Here is a 25,092-nt window from a genome sequence, read left to right as displayed (position 1 = left end):
GTCAAATAAACGGATACATGTATTTTTCTTTGCCCATTAGATGCGTATTGATGAAGAACAAACGCGGATGTCTTCAATCTCCATTGAACATTGTGGGACTTGATGCTAAACTTTCAAAACACATTACATAACCTGTGCAAACACACGGCTGACTTTGACACATGGACTCAGTGAGCTGGGAGTGGATGGAGCCATCATTCTAGCTCGAGCAGCTCCAAGATCTCCACGTAAATCGAAAAGCTGAGCCACAATGTTCCTCTTCATTCTCGCTGCCGCGCTTCTTCCCGCGGCCCTCTCAGCTCCTCTGGCCGACTGTGATGCGCTAACCCGGCAGGTGCAAATCCAAGGTCGCGACCAGGTAAGATGCTTCCCTCCTTGAGTGAATACACTGCGTGCGAATGACGCTTCCGCCGTATGTTGCAGTTCTTGGGCGTGTGGACATACGTGGCGGAAAGTACCAACATGCCAGGATCCAAAACCCTCACCAAGATGTTTGTGGACAACGTGTGGGGGAAAATCTATCCGGCCAATGAGAGTGACTCCTTCTTTGTGTTTCAAGTCCAAAAAATGTACAGTAAATGTGGCATTTGGGTTTACATTTTCAATAACCTCACATCGACTGTCAATGTGTTCTATTGTGAACGTTTGTGTTTTTGCAAAGGTTGGGCCGTTGCTTCAGTGTCACTTCGAAGCTGACCTTAGTTAACAACACCCTCCACATGGGTGAGCTGCCAACATTGATGTTGATCTTTGTTCGGGCTCATTTGCGGACTTTGCTTTTACAAAAAAAGTGCAAACAAACATCTCTTTTGTGTATTTGCATTAGAGTATCCCATCTCTGCTACTGAGGTTCTCATGACGACCAGCTGCCCCGACTGCATCCTTTTGCTGTCCAATTATACCCTTGGAGAAAGCACGTATATGGGCATGCAGCTTCTGAGTAAGAATTAAAACAGCGTCTCTCGCTGGGCAGTTCACCTTTCTCGAGTCACGCCAATCGACGCAGCCAAAACTGACTGAACTGTCTCACAGCTAGTTTTGTCATAGACGACCCGAGACAGTGGAACAACTTGTGGCGTGCGCACCACTGTGCTCAGGCGGCACTTTTCAACAAAATGGGCAACCGTAATAAAAAATTCACTTCGGATGAGTTGCTACATGCATTTATGCAGCTGATAAGTAACATAGAACACATATGTGGTAAAAGGAGTCAAAGGGCACAAAAAGTTCAGAGTAGGTCATCATTAAAAAAAAAAAAAGAAACTCAAAACATTAGACCTACCCACATTGTAGTGTCCAGCATGATAAAACCCAGTGTTGGTGTATCTAAGTCATGTCCGCCATCTAGTGGTGAAAAGTGATATTACAACTACAGTCAAGCCCTGCAGATTCAGATATATTTTTCATAGTTTGGTGGTGGTGGGGGGGGGGCTCCTTTTAAAATTTATTTATCGACTTATTTATTTATTTTGCATGCTTTTTCCCACGCACCCCTGTACTCCCACCATTTTCTGTTGAAAATGTCTATTTAATTAATGGTTATCAGTATTATTGAAGAATATTTAAAAATTATATTAAAAAAAAAAAAGAAAATCTTACTATACACTGCAGACTGTAACATGCTTTTCTTTGTATTTTTTAATCATCATGACCTGGGAGAAATGACTATCATTGGATGTTGAAGCTATCCAATGTGGTTTCTTGTCCTCAGGGCTATGTTCAAAGTATATCCGAGGGGAGATGTGTTTAGTTACCTGTAAGAAAAGTGATGAAAATACATAATACAAAATGACCTTTGACCTTCTGCTTGTTCAACAGCCAGGAGACCCAAGGTGACAAGTGCCGAGATGGACGAGTTTAAGAGGCAGGCGGCATGTCTGAACTTACCCTCACCCACCGTGCTGGACTCAGACAAAGGTGAGAACATTTGCATTTTTATGAACCCTTTCGGGGACTGCGGTTACTCCAGTGGACATCTTGTCATGTTATCAGGTTACAGGGTGCATGAAAAGATTAATATGATGTGGTGGTCTTTCGTAAGGCCACATCGCCGAAACAGAGACTGTCCAAATCAGTGTGGCACAGCACAGCGGTACAAGACTTTCCTGGCCGTTCACTGTAATGATTGTTTAAGGATTTTATTATATTTTCATTTTCTAGACTTCGATCATGAGACGTTGTTACAATCTGTGGGGCTAGCGAGAAAACAAACGATTATCTTTTCAATCCATTAGCTACTACTGTACTTTTAAGTCATATGTACTGACTTTTTTTTTCTTTAAATTTGCAAGGTTTTTGCACAGATTCATCAGCTTCCAAAGACTCAGAGACCGTTGATCTGACCTCAGCCATGAGTCAAGCCGACCCAGAATACATGAAAATACTGGACAAGATGCTTAGCAGTCAAAGTGGAATAAAGATGATTATGGATTCAATTTCAAACTAAAAAAAAACAAACAAACAAAAAAACAAGGCCATGTTGCCTCAGACTGAATTCACAATAAAAATTACATCAAGTTCTCTTTCTCAAAAAAAAAAAAAAATTTTGTATTGTATTGATCAACAACTGGATTTGTGTGGCTCCAAAACACTGTTCAAATGGATTAATAATACATTAATCACATTTGTTTATGTGCCAGGACTTTTACAAGCCGTGATTGCCACATGACCTGAATAAGATCTGATCTAAATCAACCTTTAATTTTAAAGCAAAATAAATTATCATATGCATCAAAACTTCTTGAATTTCAATGAAAAGAAGACTGAAGTGATTGTGTTCGGTCCCAGTGACCCTTGAGTATCCGATCCTGCTGACTTGGGCCCCCCTGGCTCCTCATCTTAGTTTAACTCAACATAAGACCAGGCAATGAATAGTGAACAACAACATTAAAACAACACAGAGTGGTTGTATGTGTTTACTTCTTTCATTAAAGTGGAACAGCTGGAAGGAGAAGGGTGGGGGTGATACACTATAAAACAAATATTCAAGTACTGTGGTATAACCATAGCGAATACCCTGACTGTGCTACATTTTTGATAATGATCGAAGATGAGAATCCCCTGAGTGTGACCCACATCCACATGCCGCCGAGTTCCAAGTAGGGATGGGCATCATGGAAAAACAAACCGAACCCTGTCTACTCTGTGGAATTAATTAATTGCTAATACAATCACATTAAATGTTTTTTTTTCGAACAATGATTTTGCCCACTCCTTAGAAAATGTCGTCAAATGCCCATCCCTAGTTACAAATCTTGTAAAAAAAAAAAAAAAAAGCTAACCTTTATTCACTAGCAGTACCTCGTCACGGAAGGCGTTTAAGCAGGAAGTTTTAGTCAACGTTTGAATGGTAACGGCGATGATCTTTCAAGTGGGACATTTCCAAAAATGCAATGATATGAAATGAAAGGTAAGCCTATGACAGCCGTGGGAATCTACGCTTACCGAGTTGTAAACTCCAAAATGAAAACAAGTGGCTTATTACCACGTTAAGCCACCTTTAGTAATTGGCTACTCCGAGAACAAAAAATATATACTGTATACTGTATATATAGAAAAATAAAAAACCTCTCATATTTCTCATCTGGGCCACACTCACAGCTGGAAACCTCCTTCAGGGTGAGAAAGTAACAAGGATAAGGCCAAATGAAGAACCACATCCATCGTGTGCTTTTTTTTGCAGCTGACACATGGCTACACACTAAAAGCGGTGGGAACCTCCAAAGTCAAAAACTACGTCAAAATTTACAATAAGAGCTCAACTTCGACTTGGGCAAATCTCCAGAGGTGTTTTGCTTTTTATCCAAGATGAATTGGTTGGTCCTTACTATCAGCAAGATTCAGCGCATAAGAATAACCCCTCTGTTGTTGTGTAAATGTTTTTCCTTGCGGAGTTGTTCATCAGTGAAATACAACCATCAACACTAGTCGACAGCATCGCTCTGCAAACACCAAAAAAATTTTTTTTTGTATGTAATGGTTCACGTTACAAAATTAAATGCGGCTTCTAATTGTGACCAGAATACAAAACAGGACGTCATGGTGACTGATCGATCGGCGCGCCACAAATTGTGAAGGGCCTTTGTTTCACCACTGACTAAGGGCGGGGGGGGGGGCATCTGGAATTTCAGGAAAATATATTAATTGCCACAACAAGCCTACCCCACCCTCCAAATTCTGATTTGATTATATTTATTAATATTATGACATTCATATCCACCTATGCTTATACTGGTCAATTAAAAATTTTGAGGGGGGGGGGGGGGTCCAATGTCTCATGAATCAGATTTGTTCTTGTCAATGTTAACAGTATTCATAGTGATTTTTCAAATCTGATGAAGGCCTTTTTTCGTATGTTGATATAAATAGCAGATGTGATTGTAGTCTAGCTCAGGGGTGTCAAATTCAGGTGCCGGAGGGCCACTGTCCTGCATGTTTTCCAAGTCTCTCTGTTGCAACACACCTGATTCAAATGATCAGATCATCAGCAAGCTCTGCGGAAGCCTGACATTGAACCTGTTCATTTGAATTCGTCTGCCAGGTATTATCCATGGGGCAAATAGTTTAACTTTATTTTTGTTTACTTTTACAGTTAACTTGTCTTCAAATGTGTATCACAGTGGAGCATAAAAAAACAACACTTACTTTGTAGATTTCACACAACAAAAATTGAACACATGTTCAACTTTGGAGGTTCCGCCCTATTGCAAACATGTCACACACACTTACAGATGAATAGGAAAAAAAGCATCAAGACATGTCTGGCAAAGTAGAAATTGAAAAAAAAATACAAAACAGAAGGCTGCCTTTCAGAAAGTAACCTTGCTCTGTGATGTCACAAAGTTTTTCCACAACGTTGCTTTGACCAAAATGGTTAGAAAAAAAAAAAAAACAGTCATCTCTTTCTCACCTACCTCCTTGTTGCCGAGGCAACTAAGGGCAGGGCATATGTTGTCCCAGAGTGTGGAGTGCAGTCACGACTGTGTGATTGTCTCTGGGTCCAGGCAATGCACACTGAAGTGTGCTCAAGTGACGAAATGATGTCCGCTGCTTCCTGCTACACATTTGAAGCTTCCTGTCCACGCCCCACCCTCTTCCGAAAGCACTGGGGTGTATTTGGTGGGTCGCCGCGAGCCGAGCTTCGAGCAGCATTCCTGTCACCACGGTCACGCTGTGCTCGAGTTCGCAAAACAATGAAGAGTCCCGTTTTCCCAGCGCCAGTGCTGAAATCCACACTGCCGCCAAATCGGGAGCGAGCCGGCTCGCCTGAATTCACTCATTAGGATACTGAGCTTGTAAACCAAAAGGCGAAGAGAAGATGACCGCGCGAGAAGTCATCCGAAATGAAAACTGAGGGCTGATGTCGCCCTGTAAACAAAACAAAAAAAACTTTCGAGTGATTCTGGAGGGAACATTCCATCGGCAGCTTGGGACGGCGACAGCGGTGAAGATCTCATCATCGCCTAGTCAGGTCTGAAGATGGGGATCTTCGGTAGGAATTCTATTAGGATTACCTGATAGTGACAAGAGAAATTGTTATTTTCAAGTAGATTTTTGCAACATTTCACTATCTCAGTTTGAGTGAGGAAATGGCTTAAAATATAACTTGAAACATTCCATTGCTGATCAATGGAAACTGCTCTGAAGTGGTACACTGTGTACAGTATTTATATATATGACTGAAAATTACATCAGACCATCAAAACCTTACAAGCTATTGACATAATGTAAGGACATTAAATAGGCTGTGTGTGGGAGGAAGTCATTTTTAAACCAGTTCAAGAATTACTGCTCGCTGCCAAATACTAATAATGTTCCTGGAAAAAAGAAAAGCCAAGTGTTTTATTTTCACTATTTCCAACACCGAACACATTGGAACTCTTGCAATCAAACGCATTTGGTATTCAACATTCCACAAGCTTGTAAAATAAAATGACAGACTTGCTTTTTCTTTGTAGAGTAATACCAACACAGCACTTACATATTCCATCATGTTGTTGGATTCACACTTTCTTTTGTTCAGTCTCCAATGCAAACACAGCTGCAAAGACATTTTTTAAAAACTGTAAATATATTCAAAACACAAGAGCAGACTGCAGACAATCAAGAAGGGCCCACAATAATGTTGAAGAGTTATTTTTCTTTGCGTCGCAGCTCGTATTTTGGGGGAATGTAAGTAACAAGGAAGAAACAGCAGAGCTCCATAAACCTGTTTTGCTGTTAATGTTACAAAATATTTTTTCCTTGTTTAGACTGGTTTGAAAATAGAGCTGGGAAATTAATCGAAGCGTAATTGTGTGATTCTTGTGATCATAAAACATTATACCAGAAGAAAAACGATGAATGTGCTGGACGACACGGGGCATCTGATGGTTCCTGCGTTGTGAAAGCACCCTGAAGGCACCGTGTTGCTTGTGCAGTAGGTGTGTGACGAATTGGAATCTGCCCACCCTGAGCATGCTTGTAAGAGAAATTTACTTCAAAATAATATCTTCTATACGGCCCCACTAGTCTAAACACTATATCCTGATAAATATTGCATTTGTTAAATATAAATTAAGGAGCAAAATCCACCCGTATTTAGACATTCCACGGGGTGGCCATTTTGATTTTGCCAATTATTGAGATTTCAAATGATGAAAATTGACACACAAACGCTGTATGAATGCATAACGACAGGTAATATAACACTACTCAGAGACATATATTCCTCGTAATCTGTGAAAAATGGGGCACTGTATATGAATAAAGCTCAAATTGCAACTTTCCTCTGCTATTACGACTTTCATGCAAGTGTGAAGTCCTTGCTAGCATGGCAGGACACTGCCCCTAAGAGGCCAAGGCGTGCAGAGCAGAACAGCTGGTATTTATTTTCAATTTAGTCTTTAGATATTATTTTACTTTCTTTCCAATTTATTTTCTGGTTGCTCTTTTAAGATTGAGTTTTGGTATCTGAATGAATACTACGTTCAGAAATCAATGAACGATTGTTCATTTTGAATCATTATTTCAATATCCATTTTTTTCCCCCATAAGCACCCAAGCTCTATTTGAAAAACAAATTTTCATACAACCGTACAGCAAACGCAACGTTGAAAGTTGAGTATGAAGTAAAGGTGTAAAAAAAACCAAACAGAAAAGCCGGCGTATGAACTTTACACACCTTGTGGTAGAGTCTGCTGTTCTCCCACTCTAGAAGTTTCTCTATAGATCTTCTTGTCTGGAAGACAACAGTGAAAAGTGTGTCTCGGTCAGGCTGGCGTGTTTTTAGGGTGCCAGGCCTGTGCGTGTGCGTGTGTGTGTTCGCATGCGCATGTATTACCCGCTTGCTGAGACAAATCACAGGCCACAAACTGAAGCCAAGCGTGCAGCAGCAACACAGGCAGCCGCACAGCAACCAGCGCACGTTCACAGGCAGTGTCTTCTTCAGACAGCTGTTCACACGGTTGATGCTTGCTTTGAACTCTTCGGGTGCGACCTGACAAAGCCACAAGATGCATGTATCGATTATATTGCCACAAGAAATTTCATCTGTGCTGTATATATGTTGTACATAGAGCACATTTGACAATAAAGTTGACTTGGCTTGACAATGGAAAGAGGCATACTCATCAAACAATGCATTTGACATGGGTACTCACCTTCCCTGTAAGCGCTGAAGGAAATTCTGATTCAAATTTGTTGCTCAGTCCAAACCTGGAGAATTAACGTGACACCAGAATGTCAAACGTTCAATTTGAAATTCAGACAAAACTTTGGCTTACGAACCATCGTCCATGATGTCATGATACTGCGCAAGACCTCGGTTCAGTGCGCATTTTTTAAATATATATTATTTGATCTCATTCATGAACGTCAGTAATACAATTATTAACTTGTAATGTAGACTTTATCCACACCCTATATTTCCAACATTTCGTGGGGGATTATTTTTTGTCATGTCACAATAAGAAAAGCGATCGCCCAACACCAAAATCAGAAGAATTAAATGACACGGGTTTTATGAAAAGACACTATTAATGTTTAAAGTATCTGGTCGCAAAGTATGAAAAAAGTCAAGACAAAACCATTTTAACTGCTTGACATTAGCACGAACAAACAGAGGGCGGGCATAAAAGAGGAGTCGTGTGCTTAAAAACTATATTCCTATATAAAAGCAGTTGGTACTTTTAATTTTAGCTCGAGCTCGAAGCTAACGGGCTAAGCTCGTCCACAGGCGGATGCTAATCAATTAGCATCCGGCTAGAAGCACCCGACGATCGCTCATCGTCACGCGACGCTTGAACTCTCCCCCGCCCCAATGCCAGTCGGCCTCGTCGGCCACTTACACTGTGACGTGTCCGGAGCCTCGCACCACCACCGGATCCGGAGCGTACTTAAGAAGCTGCTCCTCCGCGGCCCTGTCCTCGTCCTCTTCCTCATCCTCTTCCTCGTAGATTTCGTCAAAGTCCTCCATCATCGCACGCACGGCTCCGAGACGAAACGCCGCGCTTCCCGGTTGAGACGCCACCGGGACGAACGCGATGACGCTGGGCTCACCGAGAAGCGGCTCCCCTGAGATTGCCAATTGGACAAAAACGAGGATAAATTCAAAAACGAGCTGTCCCGGAGACGATAGTTCACATCTCTGAGCAGAAGGCTCGTAAGCAAAATATCAACATCCGCTGCAGTCGCCATACGACACCGGAAGAGCGGCCAAGGCGAGCTTCAACTTTTTAAGCACAGAACGCAACACCGCTGACCAAAGTTAAACTCTTGCATCGCTAAATCGGTGCCTTTTCCGTCCGCATGAAAAGACTTTGAACGCTTTACATAAAATGAAATTAAAGTATGCTTATTATGAAAACATAAGGTTGTGCTCTTCTAACAAACAAAATAATGCTTCTATTTTATTTATTCAATGAGATCTCACTGTAAATGATGCACCAAAGGCATTTTTTCATACAGGCAACAAAACTGTAAAATGGCCCTTTCTACAAATCATTGCGATTTGCATCCCCAGGAAATAAAATGTTTAAATGCGCAATACAATTAACGGTAAAATATTTTTTGTTTCATCCCTACAAGACGTGAATCTGCGGTTGTTGTAATGGTGCTCTATAAATAAAGTTGAATTGAGTGTGCTGCAATGCCGCATTTTACCCTGCTCGTGTGTGGATGACATCACTTTTTGGGGGAAACTTAAAGGAGCCAAGTGTGATGAGTCTAAAAATGCGCCACTCTGAAATTTCCATTATGAAGGGTTGCGTTATGATGAAATAAACTTTTTAGGTGTTTTTTTTTGGGAGGGGGATGTAAGTTTTTTTTGTGTATCTTACTTTGAAAGGCTCAACCGAACGTGCTTTTATACACTTGTGACTGTATCGCAACTTTTTCCTCATCTTGTTCCGCCCAACGTCAAAGAAGAAGGGAATAATTAGAAAATGAAAATCAAGAGCAAGAAAAAAGATCCAAGTGTAGAACATCCACTATATATTGTCACTTCCCGTGCAGGCTCCACTCTCAGGCCATCTGCAGTCAGTGCAGGAAATGCCAAAATAAAATCATACCGTGACTTTCTGTGGTATTATTTTCTAAATAAATAGCATACACGCTTGCAGCGAAAGCGAGTTTTTCAATATTAATACGTACCATAATTTGTGACAGCCAAAATGACGAAAACAAAATAACCCTGTGCAGTCTTGTTAAAACGGTCCACTTCCTATCCTGCTAGCACTGGACACGCCGACTTGTCTAACGAAGGCGGTGCGAGAGTAGAGCCTGTACTGAAAAGTAATTCAAAATAAAGATGTACACATAGCTGACTCTCCGAGATACATAGCAGTCATCACCAATTTTAGCAGTAGGTCTTGTTTTGAAAAGCTGAACCGGAACTTATTTCAAACACGGACAGCTTCAGTATTCCAAGACGGAAACGTGGACTGAAATTCGTGTAATGCTTTGGTCGTGGTATGTTTATTCGTTTGACTATATAATTACTGGTATTTTCAATTGTTGAACGATAATGCGCAATGATTGTGTACTTTAGCCCGCGATGATCTGTGCATTTGTAAGAATTGATTCTCCTCCTTCCGTGATTCTGCGCTCATTTCCAGCAAAGCCACCTAGTTTTTGGTTAAATTGATAACCTTGCGACCAAAAGATGAGCACAGGCCATTTAAGGACTGTGGTCCAACTTCTCAGAGACATGGTTCCTGCCATTACGAGTGGGATGTTCCTGATCACCCTCACCTCATGTGCAGTGTTTGGCCTTCAAACTTACTTGGACTTCTCTGAGGGGAGCCTCAGCGTTGGGGCGAGTGTTTTTGTGAAAGGGCATGTGCACACACTCTTCGCGTACCCTTTCTACCACAGAAGCCTCACTCAGCTGCTCCTCAGCATCTGCACCATGGTGTTCCTTAGTGGCAGTTTGGAGAAAGGCTTTGGCACCGTTCGCTTCCTTTTTGTGTGTATTCTGATGTCCACCGTGACAGGCTTGTTGTACGCCTTCCTGGATCTTCTGCAGGAGAGCAATGGCAAAGGGCCAACGGAGGGGTTGGTGCCTATGGCCCTTGCATGCGTGGCCCTCACCACCACACACACAAAAATGACCAAAGCGTTCCTCTGTGGAGTCAGTTTACCCACCATGGCTCTCCCGTGGGTATTTGTCCTCCTCACCAGCGTCCTCATTCCTCACACGGTGCTTCCCTGCAGCATCATCTCCACTCTCATCGGATGGATGCACGGAAGAGGATGGTTCTCTTTCGTTGACATCTCAGAGGCCAAGGCAGGCCTTGCGGAGAAGACGCCACTTTTCCGCTTCCTGAGGAGCATCAGCATGGTGGCGTTTGTCCCAGCTTCCACCGAGGACAGGCGGAAAACACTCCTCCCTCAAATCAATCCAACACCTGGATCCTACCCAGTGCAGGCGTATGCGCCAGCATCAAGCACCAACATTGCTGTTAGTGGCTCAGCCAAGATATATGAAGGTTGGTCGACAAATGCCACTGCAGCATCTGGACCCGCACCCTTCTCTAACCCTCATGCCTCCGAAGCGGGCGGCGGTGAGACAAGTCAGGGACATAGCTGCGCACACGGCCATCCATAGTTGACTTTTGTTTTACATTATAAACATGCTTATGAATGATTGTAGCCTATTTTAATGATATGTGACAAGGATGGCGCAAATATATTTTTTTTTAATGAAAGAACCGTCAGTGCAAAAATGCAATCAGCTTTTCTCTCCCAGCTTTAACACGCGGCGGTTTCAACAATGATGCATCTTTTGCAAATTTGGAATTACAGATTCTACTAATGTCAAAATCTTATATACCCTCAAATGCATCAATGATGCTATATATCGGCATGTGTAATATTCAAAAGTATTTGTATGTGTGACATTTAGCTTTTGAATTAGAAAATTTAAATCATTGATCAAGACAGAACACTTCAAGCACTTTGGTTTAATTGACGAGCAAAGACCTCACCTTGTGTCACAAGATCAGTGAACTACGTTTTACAAAAGAAAAAAAAAAAAAAAAGAAAAACCTCATTCTTCCCAAGTGTCTCCATAGATATTTTTCTTCCCTAAAACACGAAGAGAAATTAATGAGTCAACTGTCTTTCGTAAAGAACAGGAGTTATTGATTTTGGTTTTTTGTACCGCTTTTTGTTGGTCTTTCTGGCTCCTTTTCAGGGGAAGTTTTGAGCAGTGACTCCGCCTTCTGGGTGAGTGTGACCTCGTAGTTCTCTCTGTTTTTCAGACGCAGGTCCTCATAAAGGATGGACTTCCTCTTGGGCTCGTTCTCTTCCTCGTAAGACTGAGCTGGAGATGACAGTTTTACACAGAAAGCAGCAATCAATGCTAAAAAAATTTACGACAGCATGTTTTCCCCAATTACAAGTCATCTTTTCCAAGAGGAAGTTGTAGTCCCAGCAATGGATTTAGCGGTCTCAACAGCATTATCTCACATTTAATTGACAAAATCAAGCACACACCAATATTGCGGATGGCATTTTTTGTGCGAAGAGTTTAAGTAGTACTATAGGCTAATTTGGCAGGGAAACAAATGGAACCTATTAAAACAACTGACTGTCATGCAGTAAATTGCAATGGCATGACAACGCCGTTTCTGCATGAAGCTTACCATCATAAGCTTGTTTACTTAATTGAATGGATTGTTTCACGATTAGATTTTTGAGCACTCTTTTAAGGAACAAAACACCAACAATGGTCACTGAAATAACTTGCAAGTCCTCAACGTAGTAAGAAATGTAACTAAGTTGAAAATTAACCAGTGAAAAGGCTGCTTTAAATTCATGGTGCAACAGAATGATTGATTGATTGATTGTACTTTTTAAACTTTGTTTTGCTGCACAACCTTTTACCATCCGTTTTGTCCAGGCCTGTTTCATGAGTTTGTTTTTTTCAAATGAATTCAAAAGCAATGTCTGATTTTCACCGGTTACATTTCAGTAAATTTGCATTTTGTCAGTTTCAAGTTATTTCAGTGACCGCTGTTAAGCACCAACAAAGTGCGTACTTTATTCATCCCGTGAGGGAAATAAGATAAATGAATCATCTAATTGGTCATGAATAACACCTAACCCGTTTCTCCATTATTATTCGAAACATTAATACGGGGCAAACGTGATTAGTGCTTGACAAGCATTCATCAGTGTTACCTGGTACATTAAAGTCATCTGATCTTCTGGAGGCAGTGGGTGCTTCTGGATTAAATCCATATCCGAGTTCTGGGGTGGAAGATGGCGTCTCTCCTGGCTGGAACATGGTGTCATAGCTCTGACTGTCAGGATCACTCAGCTCTGACGGGGCACCTTTTGGACTAGATAGGAGAATCACACAATCCAGTTACGGGCCTGCTTTGGGCTAAGTGTGGGCTTGGCACTAGTACACACAGCTGTGGGGACAGTCCTGTCCTCTGTCTCAGGGCCTCTCCGAGAGGAGAGTTGTCCAGCCGCTTGAACTTTTCCTGACACGTCTTCATGTAAGACATCTTGCCTGCCATGTAGCCACAGAAGCCAGCAACTGGGAGGAAGAAAAAAATGACAAATGCTGCGTTCCAGAGTGCTAGAAATTAAGAAATATCCTTCTGAAATCGAATGAATCTGGCCGCATTGAACATTAAAAAAAAACACAATAAATCCACACACCAATTTCCATTCAGAAGCGTAGCCAATATGAGTGCATCTTTGAGGGAACCATCACAGTTGCGTGATGTCAGATTACAGCAAAATAGCTTTACGTTTCTAAAATAAAGTTGTTGTTTTTTTTATTACCCTAAATCATCAACAGATCATTGAATGAACGAAATTAAGAAATATATTTGGTTAAGTTTTCCAAGTTAAAAAAAAAATGAAAACATGATGTAGACCATTATTTTAGGAAAGTAACGACATTGCACATATGTACAAATGTTTAACTGGCCACCTGAAAGTTACTGGTCACTTTCATTAACTGTTTCAAGCTGTTATCATTCAGATTCAAGCTTAAAAGATACGAACATTTCGGATGAATTGATTTTCTTCTGGGATCTGGCTTCATGTTTTTGATTTGACTTACAACTTTTGATTGTGAGAGTCATCTTAAGAATCAGGTTGCATTAACTACATCATTTTGAGACCAACTGTCTTCAAACTTACAGGCCACTTTGGGAAGCGATCCAAACCGTGGAGATGCAGAGAGAGACCCTAAATGGAAACAGAGAGGAAAAAAGAGACAGTTTATTAAAATTGCTATCCATTTATACTCATAAGATAGCACGTTTTGTATGTAGTCTGACCTCTGGCAACCAGGGCTTGAGTGATGGCCATGCTCACCACAGAGAAAGGCACAGCTGCAGGGTAAATATATATATATTTTTTTTAATTAATCAAGGAAATGCACAGTTGAAGGCCACACATAACATTATACCACTAAAGTGATTGATATAGTCAGGGGGATATTAATTCCACAACATTTGAGGCAGGGTAGCAGCTGGTAGGAGGCCCTCTTGGAATCTCAAAAGGTTGTACAGTAGTTGATGTCAGTGTAAGTGTACCTAATGTGTGACTCCTGTGTGTACCAGTCAGTGGGATGTACAGTGCCTTGCAAAAGTATTAGCTCCTTTGAAGTTTTGCCACATTTCAGGTTTTAAGCAAAAGATAGCTATATATATATATATATATATATACATATATAGGTGGGAAAATATTTTGGGTGCAGATTACTGTATTTTCTTAAACTGGTATTGTGGAAAATTGCCAGTAATATTTTGTGCCATACTGAAGCACATTTTAGAGTATCTACTAATTTACGTAAGTATAGGAGTTAACTTTTACTTCTACCATTAAAAAAAAAAGTTTTATTTTTTTTAACAGTTTTAAGTATTAGTACTTATCTTCATGCACTAAGAGTGACCAGAATCGTTTTTTCACAAATATTAGGAAAGAGTTTGACTACTTTTACGACCTGTGGAAAATACACATTTAGAGTTTTGGCAGTCTAAAATAATTGTTAAGGTACGGTAACTTACACCTGTACCAAAAGCTTTCCTTGTTGCACTCCCGAAACACTCTTTTCTCCTCCTCGGTGGGGATGTAGTCTGTGCCCACCAGCGCCTGTTGAGGTAGCAACCAGACACTTCAATATCGTTATTCCAAACTCAAGACAGTATTTAAACGCAGTTGGGTGGGCCGCTAGTCTTTACGCGAAACCACCAGGCTAAACGCGTTAGCACAAGCGAGGGTCAAATAATGCTAATCGACGTGCTGCTAACCTGTGCTCTTTGGCGCTGCCGCTCCTCGTGAAAACCCGCAGTAGTGGATGACATGATGACAATTTAACAACAGCACATTTGGTCGCCTTCAATGCATGTGAAATAGAAAAAAATATAGGGCGCTTCCAGAACACTAGTGTATGTAGTACTCGATACAATGTCATTGCCAACTGTGACGTAAACCGGAAATGAATATGTGACATTTCGAGGTTTGCCGGACTCTGAATAACCCACACAAATCAAATTCAAATATCTAAACCTATAAATGTCATACTGTTACTTGTGTGTATTTAACTGGGCAACATACAACTTAATAATTGTAAAATAAAAGATATATTGTTTGGCAATTAATGTCTCGGAAATGGTTGCCGACTGCCCCCCAGCGACTAAATTGGTCACTGTAGTCATAACTTTAATTTAGCATTGAAGATTGTTCCAAAATAATTAATAGTTTCTGATGAATATTGTCACTGTTTAACCGTTATTTAAGTGCGAGTCATTTAGAATAGCAAACATTTTTAGGTTCAAGGACAATTTTAGATTTAGGATTTCTCAGAACATTAACAAACATAAAATGGATGCATGGAATAATTTTCATTGTGACCTATCCTTAGTTAGCACGTTAGCTTCACAGCTGAGTAGTTCTTTGTTCGAATCTCAGATCTGGCACTTCCTGTGTGGAGTTTGCATGTTCATTCGGTGCTTGTATGATTCCTTCAGCCAGCCCTATTTATGACCACATTCAAAAACATGCACAGCTTCATTGAAGATCTCAAATTAGCCATAGAGTTACGTAAATGTGATGTTAACGGGTGTTTGTCACTGTGTGCCCTGGGATTGACTGGCTGGCTACTGGTCCAGGGTGTATGCGTCTCACGCTTTAAATTAACTGGGATAGGCTCCAGTTTAGCAGTGACCACAGTGAAGGACACGTGGTACAGAAAATTGATCGATGGAACCCTCATTGCATCTCCACAATACAAATTACAGTAATGTGGAAAATTGAAATAGACTATTGTAGTACTATACTGTATTTCAATTTTGAGAGCTAATTTGAAATGAGAACATTTTGCAGTAACATAGTAACGCCCTCTAGATGCTGCTGTTGCACTGTGTTATTCACAGAACTGTGTACAAATGTAACTCAAAGGCCCAAGCATCCAGTCCAATCTTTAAGTACAATTAAAAACAACAGGGTTAGCCAAAATGCTGCATATTTCATTAAATATAAAACAATGTAAAATTACAGAAAAAAATAAAGCACCGATTTCAACAAAATAATCTGCTCCTTTTCAAGCATTTCATGATGGCAACCGGTTCAGGGTGTCCCCCGCCTACTGCCTGAAGACGGCTGGGATAGGCCCCAGGACCCCCCGCGACCCCTGTGAGGATAAAGTGGATCGGAAAATGGATGGACGGATGAAATAAGTTAATATCTTCAACAATACTTCTGCAAACTATGTGTATAGCTACAATCCTCAGGGAGTAAAAGATATCCAGATACTGCAGCACCTGAATGACAGTAATAATTTTATTGTTCTAATCTAAATTGAAATCATGAAGTGCAACAGTTTTTTTTTCCATTTAAAGTTTACATTTGGCACGCCGTGACGTTGACCAATGGGTAGCTCTATTTAGAAGATCAATAGTGTGCTACAATGATCCACAGTCACGTGCGCGCACGCGCACGCACACACACACACACACACACACACACACACACACACACACACACACTGTATGTCAGTCACACACAGGAGAATAGTCAGGCAGTACAACAATGTGAGTTGGATTGCAACACACATCACATCAGCGATTACAAGAAATTGTGAGTGACCAAGCAAGGTGTGTTCATCTTATCTGTGGGAGCTCTCAGCGATGTGAGAACATCCGCCAACTTCTGATTCACCTTCACACTCCACCTGCGTGGAACACAACATTTGACAATCTCAGGGCAACAGAGCGGCAGCATGGATGCACTCAAGCCACCCGGGGTGAGGACCTCCTATACTTATATTTCCGCTTTTTTTTTTTTAACTATTTCAAAATTGACACAATTAAATAGCGATAAAAACGTTTTGGTAAGGGGGGGGGGCTGTGGCAAATAACCCCTCCTATAAAACATTTTTCTTGCTGAAACTAATAATGAATATCTAAAATAAATATGACCTACCTAGACACATAATTAAGCCTAAAGAGCTAGAATCAACACATCTGTACGACATTCAAATGTTTCTTTTAATGCATTAGATTATTCCATTAGGTAGTTAATGAATAACAATGAATAACAGCAAATATTTCAAGAGCAAACTACTGAGAGAATATTGTATCCTGTGACCTTTTTAGTTTTTACAATGATAGCAACCTTTTAAATGCAAAAATAAATAAAGATGCCTCTGTGTGTGCATGCATGTGTTTGTATGTAACATTTAAAAAAAAAGAGAAAATCAATTCAGCTTCATTTCCGTGTCATAGCGTTATACTAATGGAATTTTACTGTGTCCAGGATGACACCATGTGACTGTATGATCAATACCTTGTGGCATGTGTGTGGGTTAATGTGTGTGCTAGTCATCCCACTGATATGGGTCTTTGGAACTGTTCAAAAGTAAAATATTGGCTGTTAGTTAAGAATTACAAAGTAAGCAAAACTAAAATTGAAAAAAGAAAAATCTTAACGAAATAAAAATGAAAATGGTAAAAAAAAAGAAAGAAAAAGAAAACAACCTATATTTGATGTGTTTTATGTTTACTAAAACTAAAATCAGAGTGAAAATGTCCTTTGTTTTTGTCTTCATCAATTAAGATCATGAGCTTTTGGAGTTCATTTTCAATATAATTATTTTGATGTTGTGGAAAGTCAAAGAGTCATGTGAGGATTGTAGTTTACCTTACTTTACGACACAAAACTATTCCAAACTCAAGACAGTATTTAAACGCAGTTGGTTGGGCCGCTAGTCTTTACGCGAAACCACCAGGCTAAACGCGTTAGCACAAGCGAGGGTCAAATAATGCTAATGCTAAAAAGTGACCTTTTTTTTTCAATCTTGCACTTGACAAATAGGTTACTCTATGTATTAAAATTCGTTTTGACTAATTTCAGCTTGCAAAGGAACACAATGAAGGAAATGACTGCAAAAGTAAGTTTTTGAACGCAAGACTTGTTGTGCATGCAAACTATGACATCACAGAAAGACTTATTCTGTAAATGTGCAAATAGTGCAAAAAGGAACTCCTGCAGACTCGACCCTGGCGCTGGTGGACGATGCCCGGCCAGAGGAGGAAGACCCTTGGGATCTGCCTGAGCTGAAAGACACGGGGGTGCCATGGTCAGGTGAGGAGGAATTTGAATGTGCATTTTAAATCTGTGATATTGAACGGCACAATGCCAAAAGTGAAGCATCAGCCACTGCTGAGTGAGTCCAACGAGCATTATACGAATGCCACTATCAAGTTTGTCATTATGTCATAAATACAACTGCATTGTACGTTGGAATACATTGGGTGTGTTCCCTGGACAGACTCTGTGTCATATAATGATGAAATGATGATAAGTACCACATAAATACGTTGATAAAAGGTTACCATTAATGAGATAAACTGAAGGTTATCATTAATGACTCTGAGTGCAAGGTTGGGATCAGCATCTTCAACATAGATACCAACATTAAAAAAAATACAAAGATTTTAAACCGGTGTCGACCGGATCCGCACAATTATTTGTAAACGTTCAAAAAGTGTCATTGTTGTAGCAACTTAATCTTTTGTATTTGGGTGGAACGTTTGAAAACAACATTTGAAGTGACAACCAATCCGAGATCCACAAAAATCAAATTTAAGGGTTTCTTTGAGGGCTTCTTTACCAGCCCCCCATCGTTCGATACCATTTTAAAATAAAATCATTTAAGTAGTGCTATAGCAAGAGCAGATTAGCATGTCTGACTCAGAGTTAAGAGGTTAGGGGGTTTGAATCTGAGCTTTGGCTTTGTGGGGTTCATCCATTCTCCCCAGTTTTCTCTGGGTACCGGTACTGTGGCATTCTGGCACATTCCAAAAAATGCATGTTAGTTTCAGTGAATACTGTCCAAACATGCTTGGTTGGTTATTGGACAACTACATGAACAGTCTGTGTTGAGTTCAGATGGAATAGGCTCAAGCTCACGGGGTGACCCTGTTGAGGATAAGCATGTTATTTTATTTTATATTGTAGCTATGCATTGTTATTAATCTTGATTGAAATTACAGTTTGATATTTTGTTTTCTGTTTTATATCAGCTTTGGACACAAAAGGGAAGGTGCTGCGCGTGTTGGTGTCAGTGGTGAAACTGGCTGTGCTGCTCGGCCTCCTCTACATGTTCATCTGCTCCCTAGACATCCTGAGCTCAGCCTTCCAGCTTGTAGGAGGTATGCGTATAAAGGTCCGACATGCCTCTATTGGGGCAATTGGACAAGATAAAAAAAAAAAAAAAGAATGTCATCCACTTCATCCACACAGGAAAAGCAGCAGGCGACATTTTCCAGGACAATGTTGTCTTGTCCAACCCTCTGGCTGGTCTGGTCATTGGCGTCCTGGTCACGTTACTGGTTCAGAGCTCATCAACTTCATCCTCCATTGTTGTCAGCATGGTCTCCTCTGGATGTGAGCACCAACATGCATGCGATGTGACACATGCAGGTATGATGAGGTGATAGTGAAGAGACGTGGGTGTTTTTTTTTTTGGGCAGTGCTAACAGTCCAGCTAGCTGTTCCGATCATCATGGGCACTAACATCGGCACCTCGGTCACCAACACATTGGTTGCCATGACGCAGGCAGGGGACCGCAGTGTCTTTCGCAGGTAACGTCTCAGGCAAGAGTGGGGAATATGCCGCCGGTCAGAACATCTGATTCGGTCCATGAGCAATTCTAAAAAACAAATAAAACCTTACAGGGGCTATTATAAAAGTCTAAAATCAATTTGTTAAAATTTTTTGATACAACTTTACAGATAGGCCGTGGTTTAAAATAGAGTTCCCTTCCTATGGCGGCAACATATCCCAAATTTGAGCGTGACGTACACTAACTTCGTAATGAAGTCACACTGTAATTACAGTACATTTATTAGGACCAAGCCCAACACCCCCAATGTTTTATAATTGTCAATATTAATAGTTTCAATAGTAAATATACCAAAAACTACAATCCCCAAACATTTGACCATACAACATTACCCTTGATAATAAATGTCTTACAGATGACGTGTTTTGAAAAATGCACGCTAAGTGTGTTTGTATGTGCACATTTGGCAAATACTCGCTGTAGTTCTCGCGAGTATTTTTTTTTCGCGAGTATCTTAAATCTTCCCTGACATACAAAACTCAGGCAAGATGTATCACATCAACATACAAGATCCTTGGACTAAATTTCTGTACCACTTTCCTATTTCGACTAGGCTAGAGTTTTTCAGTAAATCACTTGAAAAGTGAACTGTCAATAAGCAGGAGCTTGCTGTAAATATTTATGTAAAACACTTATACGGAATAAATCTAAAGCGAATAAATAAAAAACAGCAAGCGTACGACAACAGTCGCAGAGCATGGCTTTTGTGCCACGCTATGACGTAATCTTACGCTGCTGTACAAACTAGTTTGCACTTTTGAAACGCAAGGGCAGAGAACATTGACGACCCCCAATAAATTAATCTTAGCCTTTGCCCAATAATAACTTAATTTTTTAAAAATATATATATTTTTCAATAAAAGTCCATTCATTCCCATTTACCCCTGAATTTATGGGTAGCGTCATTTCCCTTCCTTTCGCTAAAGATTCCAATGACTATTGGGTTGGCTTAAAAATAAATAATATCAGCTGAAGGCTCGTGATCATGTCTCTCTTTTTACTGTCGTAGTGTAATAACTCATCTGGTGTGTCATAAAACAGACACGGTAGTCATAATCTCGAGCGATACGCTAATAACACAACATATATGCTGCTACCGATAGAAGTGAGCGAAGTTCATTCGGCGTGGCATGAATTTCACTTGTCTTGACGACTCTTGTCAGGGCGTTTGCGGGGGCAACGGTGCACGACTTCTTCAACTGGCTGTCGGTTCTGGTGCTGCTGCCTCTAGAGGTCGCCACCGGCTACTTGTACGAGGTCACCAAGCTCATCATCGACTCGTTCCAAATCCAGAGCGGAGAGGCCCCCGACCTGTTGAATGTCATTACTGATGTCCTCACAGATTCCATTATAAAGGTAAAGGCGTGAAGCATACGTGGGATGTATCAGACTGTTCTCATAAACAAACAAAAAAAAAAGGAGTATATTTGACACGTTGGCCGTTCATCATTGATGGAAAAAATGCCAATTAGAATTACGACTGCACGTTTCTGCATGTTGTGCTTCTCTCCGAGACAGCTGGACAAGTCTGTCTTAAGCGAAATAGCCACCGGAGATCCAGCAGCCCGGAATAAAAGCCTCATCAAGAAATGGTGCAAAACTTACACCAACACGGTAGGATCAAACATCACTGGGACAACAACAAGAAACGGTGTCCTTAAAGTCTCTCTATACACTCCCTTTCTTCCTTTTTTGTTCAGGTATCAGAAGTGAGGCCACCAACATTCTACAGATTAGGCTTTGCAGTTTTTGTGAAGATATCATTTCGATATCCTTACCTTGCCCCTGGCTTGGAAAATGTCAGCGAAGCAGTGCCGCAAAATTGCCAGCTGGAACGAGGTGTTTCTGCTTCTCAAAACTGCAAAGCCCAAGCTGTCAGATGCTACTGGCCTCACGTCTGTCCAAATGATAGCTGTAACGAACTAAAAAAAAAGAAGAAATATATTGTGACTTTTGTGCCACTTTAAATATGTTGAATATGGTTTACATGTATATATTTTTTAAACTATGACTTTCAGAGCACAGTAAATGTCACCGTTCCTGGTCCAGAGAACTGCACCTCTCCGTCAATGTGCTGGACTGACGGCAACTACACCTTCACACTCAAGAACATTTCACAGACGTACAACATCAAGAAATGTGAGCATGAGGTGACACAAAGTCATTCATCGCTGCATGCACTTGACCTTGACATGTTCTCTGTGTGTGTGTTGTCAGGTGATCACCTTTTCGTCGACGTGAACTTGTCCGACCTGGCTGTGGGTTTGATCCTTCTGGCTCTCTCTCTGCTGGTGTTGTGCTCCTGCCTGTTGCTTATAGTCAAGTTGCTCAACTCCATGCTCAAGGGTCAAGTGGCCATGATCATCAAGAAAATACTGAACACTGGTGAGTGGAGACGCAAGGTTTGCTTTTATAGTGCAAGCCATTTTATGGGACTGGTGAAAGTCTCCGTTGCTAATACTGTATTACGTGCATGTGTGCAGATTTCCCATTCCCCTTTGGTTGGGTCACGGGATATATTGCCATTTTAGTCGGAGCGGGAATGACGTTCATCGTGCAAAGCAGCTCTGTTTTTACCTCTGCTATCACTCCACTTGTTGGTGAGGTCACTCAGCTATCCGTCCATCCACTCATCCACCCCATCGTTCAACAAACCACTCCATCACCATTGTTTTTGTCCATCCATCCCTCCACCTCCCTCCCCCCGCACTACTGAGCCATCATTCATCCAACCAACCCTTTTGTCTGACCACACATCCATCTTTAGGATCTACATCTTTCCATCCAGTCATGCAAATAAATACCAACATAACTCTGATTGATGAAGCCATGATGCATGCACGTTTTCAGCAATCCGTTCAACCAACGCCGCCCAAAGGTCCATCGGGACATCTTGCATCTGCCAGCTCATCCATTCAACCAACCACCAATTGAACCAGTTGTTTTCAGTCACCCATCCATTTATACCGTATTGGCCCGAATATAAGACGGCCCTGATTATAAGACGACACCCTCTTTTTCAAGACTCAAGTTTGAAAAAAGACTTTTTGAAAACCAATTTTTTTTTTATACAGAAAATAATTACAGTACATCTGAAACAAATGATTATAACAATATATTTGAGAGAAAAAGCATGCTATTTTGCCTCATTCAAATCTTAATATCTGAACATTTAAATATGTAAACTAAAGTGCAATCACATTCGTAAATGAATGGCTTCTGGTTTTTGAAATGTAAATTACAGTGCATCATAACTTCTCCTCAGCTGCCGGTTAACCTGGCCGATCTTCGACCCAGTTTTCTCCAGATTGTTGCTACGTTTCTCCATTTTCTGTTATCTCTTCCATTACTTTCTTCTCTTTTCTTTCTTACCGTTTTAAAACAAAATTTCTTCTTTGTGCTACCGCTATTTTTATTTTTATTCTTCGTGACAGGGGTTTACTTTGGCCTGGGAGTCAAGTTCAGCATTTGTTTCAATGGTATCTGGCGCCATCTAGCGTCGTGAATGGGTATAATGTCTAGACCCCGAATATAAGACGACCCCCACTTTTTCAGTCTTATTTCAATGCAAAAAAACACCGTCTTATATTCGGGCCAATACGGTACAAGCCGCTATCCTTCTTTCCGTCCACTGCTTCATCCTTCCATGCATCCATTCAACCTTCGCACAGTTGATGTTGTCGTACCACTTAGCCATCCATCCTCATAATCAATATATAATCATACCATCCATACATCAATCACCTGGTCATCTCTCCCTTCACCGATCCAACTAACTGCCTAATCGTCCATCTACCCACCATGCATGCAGTATATTGGTGATCCATGCAGACTAACTTTTGCACTGAAAAACATATTCTCTGTATTAATATATTGGTCTTATCGATTTGAAACAAACCCCCAACAATCAAGACGAAAATACAGTTGGAGCATATTCATCTGAAGTGATTGATTAGAGCAGAGAAATATCTCATGGGCCTTCGTTACGCACATACCTGTAGGTATTGGCGTCATCAGCATAGAGAGAGCCTATCCGTTGTCTCTCGGTTCCAACATCGGCACCACCACCACAGCCATCTTGGCCGCCATGGCCAGTCCAGGAGACACTTTGGGTAACGCTCTGCAGGTCAGTTAGTCGCGTTAGCACAAACACAATATTTGGTGTTTTACCTCCATGCTAATGAAGTGCATTTATGGTTTCTCCAGATTGCCCTCGTACACTTTCTGTTCAACATCTCTGGCATTATTCTGTGGTATCCGATTCCATTCACCCGATTCCCCATCCGACTGGCCAAAGCCTTGGGGAACATCACGGCCTCCTACCGCTGGTTCGCCGCAGTCTACATCATCTTCTGCTTCTTCCTGCTGCCGCTCCTCGTCTTCAGTCTGTCGCTGGCTGGATGGCAGGTCCTGGTGGGCGTGGCCTGCCCTCTCGTAGCCTTTCTCATCATCATCGTCGTTATCAACGTGTTGCAGAAGAGGAAGCCCGAGTGTCTGCCGGCCGCATTGCGGTCTTGGGACTTCCTCCCTCTTTGGGCGCATTCTCTGGAACCCTGGGACAAAGTGGTGGGTGTGGTCACCGCCAAATGTTGCTGCTGCTGCAAATGTTGCAAAGGTGATGCGGATAAAGGGCGAGACAACAAGAAAGGCCATACAGAAGCCTACGATAACCCTGCAATGTGTGCAGACAGGGAAAATGTGTGCAGTGTGAAAATGACCAAACTTTGAGTTTCCCCCGACAAGGTACTTGATTGCACAAGATTAACTTTATTATTTATGTCCTCCCAAAATTATTTATTGTAATGTAAGAGCGACGATGGAGCAACTGTGAGCTGATTCTAGCAAATGTCTGACTGTAATGTAAAAAAAACAACAGTACAAATACCATATCGCTGCGCAACTTTAAATCATACTTTCTTTTCATTCCCAACTGTGTTTCTATATTTTCAGCAGCCTTCATCATTTGTATCTTGTAGAGTTTTTCATTGTGAAGAGAGAAAAACAATGCAGCGACCTCGTTCACACGTCGTTTCAAAGTGTGAAAAGATGTTGTAATTATAGAAAGTGATTATATTCAAAGAATATGTTGTCTGAAATTAGATGAATGTCCATCTAAATAAACTTTTTCAGTTTGAATTGTGTGTGTCAAGTTTGGGTGATATGTTTTGTTTCTGCAATAGCTGCTTAAAACTTCAATTTACGGCTTCCACGCTTACGAGAAAATACAATTGTCCCGTCACATGTTATGGAAGAATGTGCATGAGCAATATAGTGCTGTTAGCTGTGACTGTGAGTCATAGTTTACGCGCAGCTACTGTAATTCATGTCAGTTGTTTAAAAAATAAAAATAAAAGTTGGGTGAACCCACAATTCCAAGGCAAGGAATTCCGATTAAAGGTCGCCAATTCAACTGAATAATATTAAGTTTTGCTGATAAGTGGTTCAGATAATGGATGGA

General features: G+C 41.0%; 5 protein-coding genes across 5 annotated transcripts; 3 read left to right on the top strand and 2 right to left on the bottom strand.

Annotated features, from left to right (window-relative positions):
- Positions 1–168: 168 nt before the first annotated feature.
- On the top strand, positions 169–2,906 carry LOC147200207 (uncharacterized). The gene is made up of 6 exons (XM_086119412.1): positions 169–358; positions 424–569; positions 662–723; positions 827–940; positions 1,819–1,917; positions 2,292–2,906. The coding sequence occupies exons 1-6, from the start codon at positions 251–253 to the stop codon at positions 2,444–2,446; spliced, it is 684 nt and encodes a 227-aa protein (XP_085975538.1). The 5' UTR covers positions 169–250; the 3' UTR covers positions 2,447–2,906.
- Positions 2,902–8,694, bottom strand: chic2 (cysteine-rich hydrophobic domain 2). The gene is made up of 6 exons (XM_086119414.1): positions 8,328–8,694; positions 7,641–7,695; positions 7,322–7,477; positions 7,163–7,219; positions 5,981–6,040; positions 2,902–5,513 (listed from the first exon to the last, which is right to left on the bottom strand). Exons 1-6 carry the CDS (start codon positions 8,456–8,458, stop codon positions 5,463–5,465), a joined length of 510 nt encoding a protein of 169 aa, XP_085975540.1. The 5' UTR covers positions 8,459–8,694; the 3' UTR covers positions 2,902–5,462.
- Positions 8,695–9,914: 1,220 nt separating this feature from the next.
- Positions 9,915–14,945, top strand: rhbdd2 (rhomboid domain containing 2). Its single transcript, XM_086119102.1, has one exon. The coding sequence runs from the start codon at positions 10,142–10,144 to the stop codon at positions 11,084–11,086; it is 945 nt and encodes a 314-aa protein (XP_085975228.1). The 5' UTR covers positions 9,915–10,141; the 3' UTR covers positions 11,087–14,945.
- On the bottom strand, positions 11,427–14,905 carry LOC147200205 (OCIA domain-containing protein 1-like). Its single transcript, XM_086119108.1, has 8 exons — positions 14,757–14,905; positions 14,514–14,598; positions 13,782–13,835; positions 13,642–13,689; positions 12,898–13,027; positions 12,664–12,824; positions 11,642–11,803; positions 11,427–11,565 (listed from the first exon to the last, which is right to left on the bottom strand). Exons 1-8 carry the CDS (start codon positions 14,808–14,810, stop codon positions 11,528–11,530), a joined length of 732 nt encoding a protein of 243 aa, XP_085975234.1. The 5' UTR covers positions 14,811–14,905; the 3' UTR covers positions 11,427–11,527.
- A 1,320-nt stretch (positions 14,946–16,265) lies between the features above and the next one.
- LOC147200203 (sodium-dependent phosphate transport protein 2B-like) lies at positions 16,266–24,770 on the top strand. The gene is made up of 13 exons (XM_086119101.1): positions 16,266–16,750; positions 17,860–17,896; positions 17,977–18,090; positions 19,032–19,160; positions 19,252–19,395; positions 19,482–19,593; positions 20,798–20,990; positions 21,153–21,248; positions 21,653–21,773; positions 21,852–22,019; positions 22,118–22,234; positions 23,636–23,760; positions 23,841–24,770. Exons 1-13 carry the CDS (start codon positions 16,727–16,729, stop codon positions 24,360–24,362), a joined length of 1,902 nt encoding a protein of 633 aa, XP_085975227.1. The 5' UTR covers positions 16,266–16,726; the 3' UTR covers positions 24,363–24,770.
- Positions 24,771–25,092: the final 322 nt, after the last annotated feature.

This window comes from Hippocampus guttulatus, chromosome 9, assembly GCF_054856545.1.
Source record: "Hippocampus guttulatus isolate MCC_2025c chromosome 9, RoL_Hgut_1.0, whole genome shotgun sequence".
In the NCBI taxonomy this organism is placed as follows: Eukaryota; Metazoa; Chordata; class Actinopteri; order Syngnathiformes; family Syngnathidae; genus Hippocampus; species Hippocampus guttulatus.
Note: the sequence above shows the minus strand (reverse complement) of the source record. Positions and strands in the feature narration are given on the sequence as shown.